This window comes from Anastrepha obliqua, chromosome 3 (genome assembly GCF_027943255.1).
Source record: "Anastrepha obliqua isolate idAnaObli1 chromosome 3, idAnaObli1_1.0, whole genome shotgun sequence".
NCBI lineage: Eukaryota > Metazoa > Arthropoda > Insecta > Diptera > Tephritidae > Anastrepha > Anastrepha obliqua.
In genome coordinates, this window is record NC_072894.1 from 112,251,076 (window position 1) to 112,263,832 (window position 12,757).

The 12,757-nt window shown below is 39.1% G+C and overlaps 2 protein-coding genes across 2 annotated transcripts; one reads left to right on the forward strand and one right to left on the reverse strand.

The window, feature by feature from the left end:
* Positions 1 to 602: 602 nt before the first annotated feature.
* Positions 603 to 2,967, reverse strand: LOC129241819 (F-box/WD repeat-containing protein 4). The gene is made up of 3 exons (XM_054878341.1): positions 2,673 to 2,967; positions 2,027 to 2,605; positions 603 to 1,957 (listed from the first exon to the last, which is right to left on the reverse strand). The coding sequence occupies exons 1-3, from the start codon at positions 2,882 to 2,884 to the stop codon at positions 1,492 to 1,494; spliced, it is 1,257 nt and encodes a 418-aa protein (XP_054734316.1). The 5' UTR covers positions 2,885 to 2,967; the 3' UTR covers positions 603 to 1,491.
* A 914-nt stretch (positions 2,968 to 3,881) lies between these two features.
* On the forward strand, positions 3,882 to 6,011 carry LOC129242674 (trafficking protein particle complex subunit 12). Its single transcript, XM_054879460.1, has 6 exons — positions 3,882 to 4,123; positions 4,178 to 4,437; positions 4,497 to 4,835; positions 4,896 to 5,141; positions 5,198 to 5,373; positions 5,431 to 6,011. Exons 1-6 carry the CDS (start codon positions 4,012 to 4,014, stop codon positions 5,810 to 5,812), a joined length of 1,515 nt encoding a protein of 504 aa, XP_054735435.1. The 5' UTR covers positions 3,882 to 4,011; the 3' UTR covers positions 5,813 to 6,011.
* The last annotated feature ends 6,746 nt before the right edge of the window (positions 6,012 to 12,757 follow it).

Genomic DNA, 12,757 nt, shown 5'->3' on the forward strand with positions numbered 1-12,757 from the left:
ACACTTATAACTGTGCTAACGGTCATGAAAAAACGAATATTCGCTTATTTCGGATATATGTATAAACAGAGGCAACAAATACTATATTTTACAACTGCTGATACAAAGAAAAATTGAAAGACGGGGAGGATTTGGCAGAGGAAAAAAAAATAGAGTGTGGGGGTCGCAAAACAATTGGCGAACTAACAGAGAACAGCGAGAAATATACACAAATTTAATGGCATCGTTTATAATGCCAGCTTAAATCTAGTCATCTAACGCCCCCTTCCTCTGATCCCTCCGCCTGAAAGCAGCTTATTTATTGGGCCCACCGTTGGCTGACATTGACATAATGACTGATGTTCAACATGTTCTAAATAGGTTATAGTAAGCTGGCACAACAATAACAACAACATATGCTTTTTCATAAAAAATACTCAGAATTACGCCATTTTTGTTCTTTACTCTTCGTAATCTGAACTAAGAAAAGCTTTTTAATCAGCAGTACTACAGCTTTCTATACTTTTATTCTCCTACTCAAAAACTTACATTTTACATTTAACAAAAACAAAAAAGTGGGCAGTCAAAACACGTCGCATTGATGAACAAAATATTTGCACAAATTAAACTGCAAATGGCAACGAAATAATCCATCCAACGACGGAGTGCATTTATTTATTTCTTTTTTGTTTGTTTCTAAAACAATACTTTTAAGGTACATCTAGTTTAAAATATGCAATTTTGCAATAAAAATATAAGCAACTTTAAACCGATATTTAATACGAAGGCAAGACAAAAATACGAAGGCAAGACCATTCCCATGGCAGCCGGTTCTACGTTACCGGAATGACTCGGGTTTTTCCCGACCAAGGGCTGGCGCCCCAGTAAACTAGCCCTGTCTAGTGAACCACTTATCACTTATCATCCACGAAGGCAAGACATTGAAAATATATTCCTCTGCTTGATTTAGCTTAGATTACTTTCCATACGTAAGTGCACCTGTCAAAAAGGTTTCTGCAATTAATTTAAAAGCGATTAATAGTAAATCCTACAATTTTTAAAATCATTTAAATTTGGTGCAAGTTTTAATTCTTACATAACCTCAAAGAAATGTCAAGCTCTTCGCATCCTCCTAACTCGTCCTTTCTATTAACTGTATAAAACGTGACAGCAGATATTTCTAGGCAGTAATTTTTACTTTGTTAATATGACTTGCGTAAAATACTTCTGTTCTCCATTAATATTCCGTTAACCCTTAAGTAACATCCTGGGTAAATTTTTTACCGCAGGCGCATAAGAACCAACATTTTGTTTTTTTCTAGGAATGATAGCGGCATCTTGTGGAAAGAGAATATACCCAGTACACTACTCTAACATAACATAACATAACTTATAAACAAACAACTTTTATTTTATTACTTTAAGGTATACTTTTTTATATCCCTAACCCCAAACTGTTAGTTGAGTAGAAAGAAAAATAAGGATGTTACTCATGGGTTAATTAGCTCTTTTCTAAAATTTAAGTGCGGTCATACGGCGCTTGTCACTGAATATATCGCGATAGTCTCGACATTCTTCACAATTATATTTGAAATCGAAGACTCGTAAATTGTGATCCGTTGCAACGAAAAGATAACGATTATCACAGGCTAAACTATATACGGGAGAACTTTGATTTTTCGATCTTCTACTGCGACGTGGAAAGTATAATTGTTGATATTTGTTTGGCATGCGTATGTCATATAAATTCACACGACTATGGTATTTTGTGCCGCACAGAAGTGCATACAAGCCATCATATTCAATGCAATAAAATGATGAATCGAAAGGATCTTCAAACACGGCTTCATCACGATGCGAACGTCGATCATACATGCGGCAGGTGGTATCAAAATTTCCTGTGAATAATACGTGTTCATCCTTAATAAGTAAATCGTATATAGAGAGTGTTCTGGAATTAAGTACAGTTTCTTTTCCGCTGTAATTAAAATGAAAACATAAATATTAATCAAAGCAAATACAAGACATTTGCTGATCGTCTACTCACGTTTCTACATCGTATTCACGCAGTGCGTGACTATCTACATCGGTGTATAGCCCGCCAAATAACCGTTCGCCGCCATCGGATAGCTTTAAAACTTTGTATTCTTGTGGCAAGTCCCCCACTTGTTCTAAGTACACTAATCCTAACTCGTTAGTGCGCCGCCATAACTTCGCGCACACATTCGTACTGGTTACATACAAATCATCCTCAAAATCTACGCAATGCAAATACTCCTTGGCGCTATGCAGTTGCTGCTCATTTCCATAACCATCCTCCCAAATATAACAATTTCCCGTAACGCGTCCAGCAAATATTGTGTCACGCTTTTTTGTGAAGCTTGAAATGTCACCTCGTGAACTTGTGCAGATTTCTTGTTGGCATCTCCTTTGTAACGGTTCAATATTGGACCGTCCATATACACGCACATAATCCATATATGTCACATATAGTATATTACGTTCCAACAGCAGTTTGGTGGGAAACATTTGCGCGTGATGATAGTACTCGTACTCGCGATATCGACCTTGTAACCAATTGCGTGCTATGTTCAGGCGTGTGCCGTAGGAAATTGAATTGTAGGTCCTGCAGGTTAAAAAATGTTTACTCCATAATATAGACGAATGTAATCAAACTGAGGCAACCATAATACCTTCGTGATATCCTCGGGCAATTTCGATGACCGCACATAAGTGAATCCAAGGTTTTCACATAGAAAATGTTCTGCTCAATCACATTGCGTAGAGTTCGATGGACACGACAAAGATTTAACAAATCCTGTTCGCTGCAATACTCCAAGATGCGGAGAAGGCAATCTAAATTTAGATCAGTTATTCTAATCTGTTTTCTCTCGTAATTGTCCATGCTCGAAATGTTAAATACCAAACTAAAAACACATCATTTTTGTAAAACAAAAGAATGTTTACAGCAACAAAACGAATATTTCTATTAGGTTTGCTAACAGCTGTTTCTTGGTACACGGCTATTTCCTTAACCCTGCTTCACCAATTATATGTTTAATACGCAAAAATAATAAATTTGGCCATCCGAAACGACATTGTAAGAGAACTTTGGCTGCTACGTCATATGAGACTTGACATCAGTGGTTACTCAGACAAGGACGATTTCCTCAGTTTTTGTCGACCTCTGTTGTAAGTTCACTGCTGTCATATCCCTTATTACGAAAAAAAAAATCATCTGGTTCCTTCAAATTCAATGGAAGCCTATTAATAACCTAGACAGAATGTTAATCATAGTTAATCCGGATTAACCACTTAGGTTTAGATTTAGATTAGGAGAATTTTGGATGACAACATTGCCGAAGAATGACACTTAATATGTATTGTGAATAAAAAATAATGAAATTTTTAAAGAGAAGAACAGGAAAGAGTGGATACCTGTCTAGGCTATAAGGGTTCGATGTTGGTGACATATTTGCATTTTGTAAATCGTGGCAACGAAATATGGCCAACTAATCTCAGTTTTTTTGTTCAGTTTATTCAGACGAGAACGGACAAGCATGGACTATCGATACATAACATAATTTCAATTGTTTTCGGCACACCGCTGTCAGCTGGTTCCTTCAAATTCACTGAGAGCCGATTAACAGTTTGATGTTGGCCCCATGCTTGCATTTAGTACATCGTGGCAACGAGGTATAGCCAACAAAAACTAAATTTTTGCCAACCTCTTTTCCAAACAAATCGCTGTCATCTCCCTTATTACGTCAGTGCCATGGTGGAAAATGAAATGAAGAAAAGCTTCTTTGTAGCGAAAGTCGGAAATTTCAAATTAATCAAATGTTCATTGTGAATGCATGTAATGCGTGATCAGCTGCTACACAATTGAAAATAAAGCGAATTCGTACAAGTGGACTCGCCTTGGTGTAAAAGTTGTTTTCATGAAAAATAGAAACAAGCGATTTTTCGCTGGAAATTGTTAAATATAGCAACTAAACTAAAATTTCTAATACTTAAAGAACTTTCCGTAACATGGACTCGAAAAATTCCGCCCTAGGAAGTCCAAGTTTGAGTCAATACTTCGTTGATGACCCGCCGAGCTTTTTTGATGAACTGGCAAATAAGACAGCACACAAGGAAAATGGTAAATAGAAAGATTAAAAATTTTAGAAGTCGGTTTATAATAATAAATTAATAGAGCCAGCTGCCAGTAACTCAACACCCGTACCACCACCACGCACAAACCAAAAGCCACAACCGGCGCCCAGTAATTTAACAGCAAATACCTTTAGTGGCGCTTTCAAAGCACCTGAATATGTAGAAAATCCTACAGATGGCGAGGACGATCTTAAAGTATCCGATTATGTACGTAATTTTTGGGAGCCAGCATCTTGCGAGTTTGGCGGCACACGTCCTCCATTGCTAACTACACCAGGCATACAAACCCCAAACGATTTGGTAAACTTTCAATACCATACTTTATATTTATTTTTAATTTAGTTTTTTTTGTACAACAGCCTGACCTTATTGCAGAGGCAGTTGTGAAACATTTAGGCGAAGCGGAGTTGGCGGAGCGCAAAATTCTCGGTGTGGACAATGTCACACAAGATGAGCGTGGCATACGTACATTGATCAGTGCTGGTTGTTACCGCTCTGCAGTGAATCTAACTGGGCGTTTACTGACTATCTACGGTCAAGGATATGGTCGAGCCGGACAACCGGCTAAACATTCACCACACTCACTGCAATTATGGTTCACACGACTGGCGCTTTTGGCTAAATTGGGTGAAATGGAGCTGCTACAGACTGAAGCAGAGCCATTTGATCAGCTCAATCGTCCTGATGTATACTATGAGGTAAAGGTTTTTTTAGAAAATATATATTATTTAATAAAGTTTAATTTTTCCTATTGATAGTTTTATCCAGAAATGTATAATGGCAAAAGTGGCTCAATCGCTTGCTTCTCTTTTCGTTTGCTACTCGCCGAGTTGCCCATTTATTTGGGCAATCCACATTTGGGCTTGGATCGTCTCTCAGAGCTTTACGTGATATGTAATGAAATAAAAAAATATTTTAGTGGACGGGAGCCGAAAGAAGCGGCACAATTTTGGTGTCGACGTGAGATACGCGTACTGCATTCCATAGTGAATTGCGCGTTGATAGTAAGTTGTAAATTACATTTTTTGCTACCAATTAAATAAGCTTTCTTATTACATAGATGAAAAAATTTAATTTGATTGACGATATCATACGTGGTATGATACTCGAAAGCACCGATTTAAACAAAGAAGAACGTCGTGCTTTGTACTCTGCTTGGGGACGCATTTATCTGCAAATTGGTGACATTTTTGGTGCTGAGCAAAAATTTGCAGAGGCTCGTCGTATGCGTGAAATGTAAAGACATTTTTCTATTTCCAAATACCTAATTAAAAACTGTTTTTGGATTTCCAGAAACTCCACACCCGATCTACGTGACTTGGTTGACAAAGGGCTAATTACTGTGGCTGAAAATGATTTTCGTGGCGCTTATACCATTTTTCAAAAAGCATTGCATTTGGAATCTGGCAACACAATGATACTCAACAACATGGGCGTCTGTTTGCTTTACGAGGGAAAATTAAAGGATGCTATAAAACTATTCGAACACGCCATCAATTTGAATCCACAAAAATCACTCAATGAAAGTTTATTAGTAAATTTGTCTACACTTTATGAACTAGAATCGAATAACTCAAAACATAAGAAACTAAATTTGCTGCGATTAATCAATAAATACAAACCTGATTTAAATATTAGTTTAGAAATTTGTTTAAAACTACAAACCACAAATTGATACGATGCATCCGGTAAAGAACTTAAAATATTTTTATAAAATCAGGAGTTGCATTATGTATGATTTAAAATATTTTAAAAACGAAAAGACAAAGAGGAAAGAAAAAAAGTATTTGTTTGGCTTTAAGTGTTTTGCTTTCAGTTAAAAAATTTCCCTCCATTAATTAATTGATATAGCTATTTATTGTATGATAATAATAGCTACTTATATTTAATTTAGTAATGTAGAAATAAGTGAGAAAATAAACGTGCATATGTATTGTGGTAAAAATGTCCATATTTTTATTAAATTATAATAAGAGCCAAATACCGTTATACGAACATAAAAATAAGTACGCTGCCTTTATCTATCGATTTCCTTGTGCCGCTCGAACAAATTTATTAAGCTTTCGCTTTTTTTACAAATGACATCACTGGTTCGACGTGAATTTAAAAGACCCGTTATATGAAGTTGCGTTATTGGTTGCACAGATTCAGTTACTTTCATAAAGTGTTAGAGTGGCCATTAAAATAGGAACTTTGTGGATAACTCTTGAATTTTAACGAATGAAGTGAAAAATATTGAATGCAACGCAAGTAGCGGATTAGATAGCTCATTTAATAATAATTAACATGAATTTCTTTCAAAGATGGGTCATGTGCAGCAATGCACAGTGAGGAGCGGAGGCTTGTTATCAAACAAAAAAAATCGTACCGCTAAGCCCTAAAAATTCACAGAACGACGGGGTAGCAAAACGAAAACGACTTGCACTACTGATCATTTAATTGTGACTCTTGCCAAGAAAGATCCTTTTAAGTCATCAAAGGCCATTGTAAAGGGTGTTTTTATTAGAGGTTAGGTTTTCAAGATGAAATAAAACGTATATAATTTAATGTTATGGCCAAGAATTTAGCTTTATTATAAAGATAAGGGTTTGCCATTATGTTTTAAAAATGATTTCGGGCAAGTGGCCGCCGCGGCTGGCTCGAATAAATTCCAGCCGAGAGGCCCAATTTTCGACCACTTTTTGCAGCAATTGGGGCAGTATGTCAGCAATAACGCGCCGAATATTCTCTTCCAAGACGTCAATCGTCTCGGGCTTATCTGCGTAGACAAGCGACTTCACATAGCCCCACAAGAAATAGTCCAGCGGTGTTATATCGCACGATCTTGGAGGCCACACCACAGGTCCACGGCGCGAGATAATGCGCTCACCAAAAGTTTCCTTCAATAAATCGATTGTTGCGTTGGCTGTATGGCATGTAGCGCCGTCTTGTTGGAACCAAAGGTCGTCCACATCAACATCGTCCAATTCAGGCACGAAAAAGTCATTAACACGTTGAGCCCGGCATCGATATTACTGTACTTTCCATTTGGCCGGCAACGAGCGAGCAATCGGGAATATTCAGACTGGAGACTGGAGCGATTAGTTAGAAACGAATTGCAGCAGACAAAAGTACACTTTGAAAATATATTCTGTTTAGAGTGTTTCAATAAACTTCATTAAAATTACTATACATTTATTTTTTAACTATCGGTCTTAGTTCATTGTCGGTCCCTAGGGACCGACGCCGGCCAAACGGAAAGTTCACTGTCGGTCCCTAGGGACCGACGCCGGGCTCAACGAGTTAATCATGGCTCTATAGCGCTCTCCATTGACTATAACATTATGGCCGGCTTCATTTTTAAAGAAATATGGACCAATGATTCCCTCTGCCCATATATCACACCAAACAGTGACTTTTTGAGGATGTAACGGCGTCTCAGCAATGGCTTGTGGATTATGTTCACTCCAAATGCGACAATTTTGCTTATTGACATACCCATTCAACCAAAAGTGAGCTTCATCGCTGAACAAAATTTTCTTCGATGCGTCGCGCGAACCGAACCATTATTTTCGTAATAAATTTGCACGATTTGCAAACGTTGTTCAGGTGTAAGTCTATTCATTATGAAATGGCAAACCAAACTGAGCATAAATCAAGTGACAGCTGTCAAAAAGACCATCTACGAAAAAAGTAGTGCCAACTTGAAAACCTAACCTCTAAAAAAACACCCTTTAGCTGAAATCAACAACGTAGTATCAGCGAGTACTGTACCGCTTCAATTGTACAACATGAATAGCTTTTAGAGATTCTGTGCTGAAACAAGCAAATCTAAGGAAGAGGAAAAGTTTTGCTCAAGAGCAAAAGTCATGGTGTTTTTTTTTTTTTCATAGGCGTTGTGGTGGGCGCCACCCTCAAGTGGCCTTCTGAAACGAGGCTGAGCCTGTTTCTCGCCATCACCCCACGCCGCGGGACAACCGTTAAGCATTACTTCGCGGGGAGGGAAGGCGATTAGTCGTCGTGTCGCTGTGTCGCAGTCTTTCCAGACGCCTCATCTCTTTCATTATCTCTGCCACTAAGTCGCATGTCGCATTCCACTGATCCTTCGAGCGCAGCAAGTGATGTACGAATATTTCCGGCGAAGGAGGTTCTCCAAAGGTTCATAGAGTCTTTCTTTTGCAGAACGGAAACGCGAGCATGTGAAGAATATGTGGTGAACATCCTCTAAAATGTTTCCATCGCAGAAGTCGCAATAAGGATTGTCATCGTGGTTAAACCTATGTAGATATGCTTTGAAGCATCCATGTCCACTCAAAAACTGGGTGAGGTAAAAGTCCACTTCTCCATGTGGCCTCTTTAACCAAAGCTTTAGATAGGGAATGCATCTGTGCGTCCAACGCCCTTTGGCCGAGTTGTGCCACCTAATTTGCCACTCGTCGAAGCAATTATCTCGTAATGCGGCCCGACTAGACGGACTTGTAGGTCGCTGTGCTCTCGCTATTTGGGCAGTTTCCATTGCTAATATGCCTAGCGGGTACATGCCAGATATTACTAAGGCTGCATCGTCGGACACCGTTTTAAATGCGCTACATACGCGTAGTGCGTACAACCGGTAGGTAGACTGTAGACGTCGAAAGTAAGATACATGATCTGGAGCACCGTACAAAATTTGGCTTTTCACAACATTAGCCAGAAGCTGACGGCGATTTTGTTTTGGTCTTCGTACGTTTAACATCCGCCTCGATAGCGCCGTCGTGGTGGTGGATGCTTTTTTGTTGGCGTAGTCGAAGTGCCTTTTGTCTATCATTATTCCCAAGTATTTGATTGCGGGAGGGGTCGTTGAAGTCTCCGATTCTAAAAGAGACCTCTTCTGGCTTTTTCCTGCTGGATATAAGAATTACTTCGGTCTTTTGTTGCGCTAGGTCTAGTTTATTTTGGGCTAGCCAGGATTGCAGGCTGAAAACCGCGTGGATCGCATTGTTGCGGATATCGTCTAGATTTTTAGCCGTTACCACAACGGCAATGTCGTCGGCAAAGCCAAATATCTTGGTTCTTTCTGGAATCCTGACACAGAGAACATCGTCGTACATTATATTCCACAGCAATGGCCCGGGGACCGATCCCTGTGGAACGCCACTTGTTATTTTAACTTTTTTTCGTCCCTTTGATCTACTGTACCATAGAATTTGACCATCGAAGTAACTGCGCAATATTCTCCTCAGGTATATGGAGACCCCAATTCGCTCTAGGGCGTCTAAGGCTTTCGTCCAGTTTGTAGAGTTGAATGCATTTCTGACGTCTAGGGTGATAATCAGGCAGTACTCTTTGGTGCCATTTAGCCAGCGGGTGCCGCTGATTGCTTTCTTTGCAAGCTGGATTGCTGAAGGTACTGCATCTATCGTTGACTTACCCTTTCTAAATCCGAATTGATTTTCGGACAGGCCTCCCTTTGATCTGTCTTCCGCATCTAGTCGATCGGATAAAATTCGTTCGAGCACCTTACCCGCAGAGTCTGTTAGACATATTGGTCTGTAGCTCAACGGCTCCTCCGCTGATTTACCTGGTTTTGAAAACAAAATTAAATGTTGGCGTTTCCAAATTGACGGAAAGGCGCCCTCCTAGTGAATAAGTTGCTAAACACTTTGATTTGTTGTTCGATCGCTAGCTTCAAGCATTTATTTGGCACTCCATCCGGTCCAGGGCTCTTTTGAGTCTACTAAACTGATTGTAGCCCTTACTATTTCATCCTCTGAAATGAAGTCGAATTCGGTTAACTTGGTGTTGTTGATTGGGGACACCAAACATTTATGTTTTGGAAATAGCGTATCCACGATTTTAGCCATGAAAGACGGGCACATAGGCGCTGCGGATTTGCTGCTCTTAAGCTTTTTGGTTACTATCCTGTATGCGGAGCCCCAAGCGTTTCTTTCGGCGTCATCGCAAGGTTCCAAAAAGCTGTTTCGCTTACTCTCTTTTATAGCGTTTTTAACCCTCCGATGTTCATATGGGTCTGGCCAGACCCATTCGATCTTTAAATGTATGTAGATCTTTTATTTTTAATATCTGAGGCTTCTTAGTCCATGACTTCCTAAAATGTAGTGTGCTAAACACAATGAAGTAGCAAAATTAAGATTTTTGCTATATTTGTTGTAATAATAATTTTAAACTAATTTCGTTAATTAAGCTCACATGGGTCTGTGCAGACCCATATAAGCTTCTCATGTAAATTGGTTAACCGTTAGGTATAAACAACTGAACTGTTAGCGGAGGCAACGGCAGAGATGATTTTTTAGTTGGCATTTGAAAATTAAAGTGAACACGTGTTTTTTAATTAGTGGGAAGTGTTTTTTTAATAAAATGGAACAAGTAAATATGAAAGAAGTTGATGTGATGACGTGTTTGCTTCGTAAGCTAAGTGCAGCAAATGTGAGTCCGGAAGAACGTCAGCGACTTCAGGCACAAATTGAAGAAATTATGGGACAGGAGTCCGATCCATTTGAAACAAGTGGCGACGTAGAAGATGATGAATATTTTCCAGATGAAAATGACTTCGGTGAAGCATCAGATATAGAATAGGAAATCGAGTTAGAGGCTGTTCTGGATGAAAACCATGATGATATTGAGGATTTGTATAGAGAAGCTATCGCCCTTCAGGCTTCAACCACAATGGAATCATGCAGCACATCTATTACCCAGGGCCTTATATACAGGTCGAAAGATGGTAAGATGTGGAATTCAAATCCTCCACCACCTGGAAGGCCTCTTTGTCACAATGTTACAACTTTTACTCGTAAAGGGCCACTACGAGGAGCGTCACCGAGTCATAAAGCTCTTTTCAAGCTATTGCTGTCTCCTGAAATCGTAAGTATCATTGTGCGGGAAACCAACAGAAAAGCCGTTGAAGCGTTTCGTCTATGGAATGAAAAGCCTCCCAGTAATAAACAGCGTTCTTGGGTAATGACTAACGAAGACGAAATGTATGCTTTTTTTGGGATGCTACTTATTTCTGGTGTATTCCACTCGAATTCTCAGCCAACGAAAGAATTGTGGGCCAGTTACAATATGCCAATTTATAAGGCCACTATATCATTGAATCGGTTCAAGAGCTTAACTACTTGTGGTACTCGTGCTGAGAGGTTGAAGCAAAGCAAATCTGCTGCCCTGGACGATGTATGGCTCACGCTGATGGCCAATTTAGAGAAAGCATACACTCCGGATTGTCATGTAACCGTCGATGAACAGTTATTTCCATATCGTGGGCGCACTCGATTCACCCCATATATTCCGAGTAAGCCGGCAAAATATGTCATGAAAGTGTGGTGGATTTGTGACTCTGTTTCAAACTACCCTTTGAAAGGTATAATTTATACCGGAAAACCACCAGGTGGCCAGCGAGAAACGAATCAAGGTGAATGGGTTGTCATGAAATTGATGGAAAATTATATGGACAGCGATAGAACTGTTTATGCTGACAATTTTTTTTCAACATACAACTTGGCAGAAATGTTGATGAATCGTAGAGTGGCTTTCGTCGGTACCGTAAGAAAAAATAAGACCTTCATTCCGCATGAATTGCTTAACCCGAAGAGTGATGTTAAAAACACTTTATTTTGTTATCACAATAATAATATCGCTCTGTGCTCGTATATGGCAAAGTCGAAAAAGCCAGTAATAATGTTATCCACTGCCCATTACCGTCAAAGCACCGATCCATTGAAAGGATTCAAGCCAGATCAAATTTTGGACTACAGTAAATTTAAAGCGGGGGTAGATACAATGGATCAAATGTTGACTGGCTATTCGTGCAAACGCTCGACAAACCGTTGGCCACTGGCAATGTTTTATAATATGATTGATATTGCCGGTTTGGCCTCATTCATCATCTATGACGAGCTGAATCCGGCAAAGCAGAGTGATAAGAGGCGCTCATTTATCATTGAATTGGCACGGCAGCTAGTTATCCCATATATGACGAAACGGGCGACTAACCCATTAGTATTGAGGTTTGCTCATATAAGACAAGCAATGAATCTTTTCAATATCAAGGTGAGTATGAATTATATACACACCTACATATATCTCCGCGTATAAAGATATGTGTATGCATGTATTCATATTTACTAATTTAAAATAAATTATTTCGCTACTTTTAGGTACCGGAATCTTGTCCATCGACATCAGATGCAGCACAGCAACAATCATATGCTCAAGTTGCTTCAACATGGTCATCGTGCTACCATTGTGCTGCTTCTTCTTCGAAAAAGCGACGTAAAACTCGTTATAACTGCAGCAAATGTAATCGTCCAATATGTCTTAATGAACATTCCATGCAACTATATAGTTGTAAACCCAATTGCTCTTCGTAATTAATACTAATCCGTTCAAATAAATAAATAAAATTATTTTTAAAACCGTATTTCTTACATTATTTGTATGGGTCTGGGCAGACCCATATGATGCACTTACCGCATCATAAGGCACCGAACATCGGAGGGTTAAAAGCTCTTCTTGCTGCTTTAAAATTTACTATACTTTGTAGAAAGTTTACTCTCCCTCTAGACCTTTGGAATTTACTTCTTGCCTTTAGGCATTCCTTACGAAGCATGGAAATTTTCTCATTCCACCAGTAAACAGCACTTTG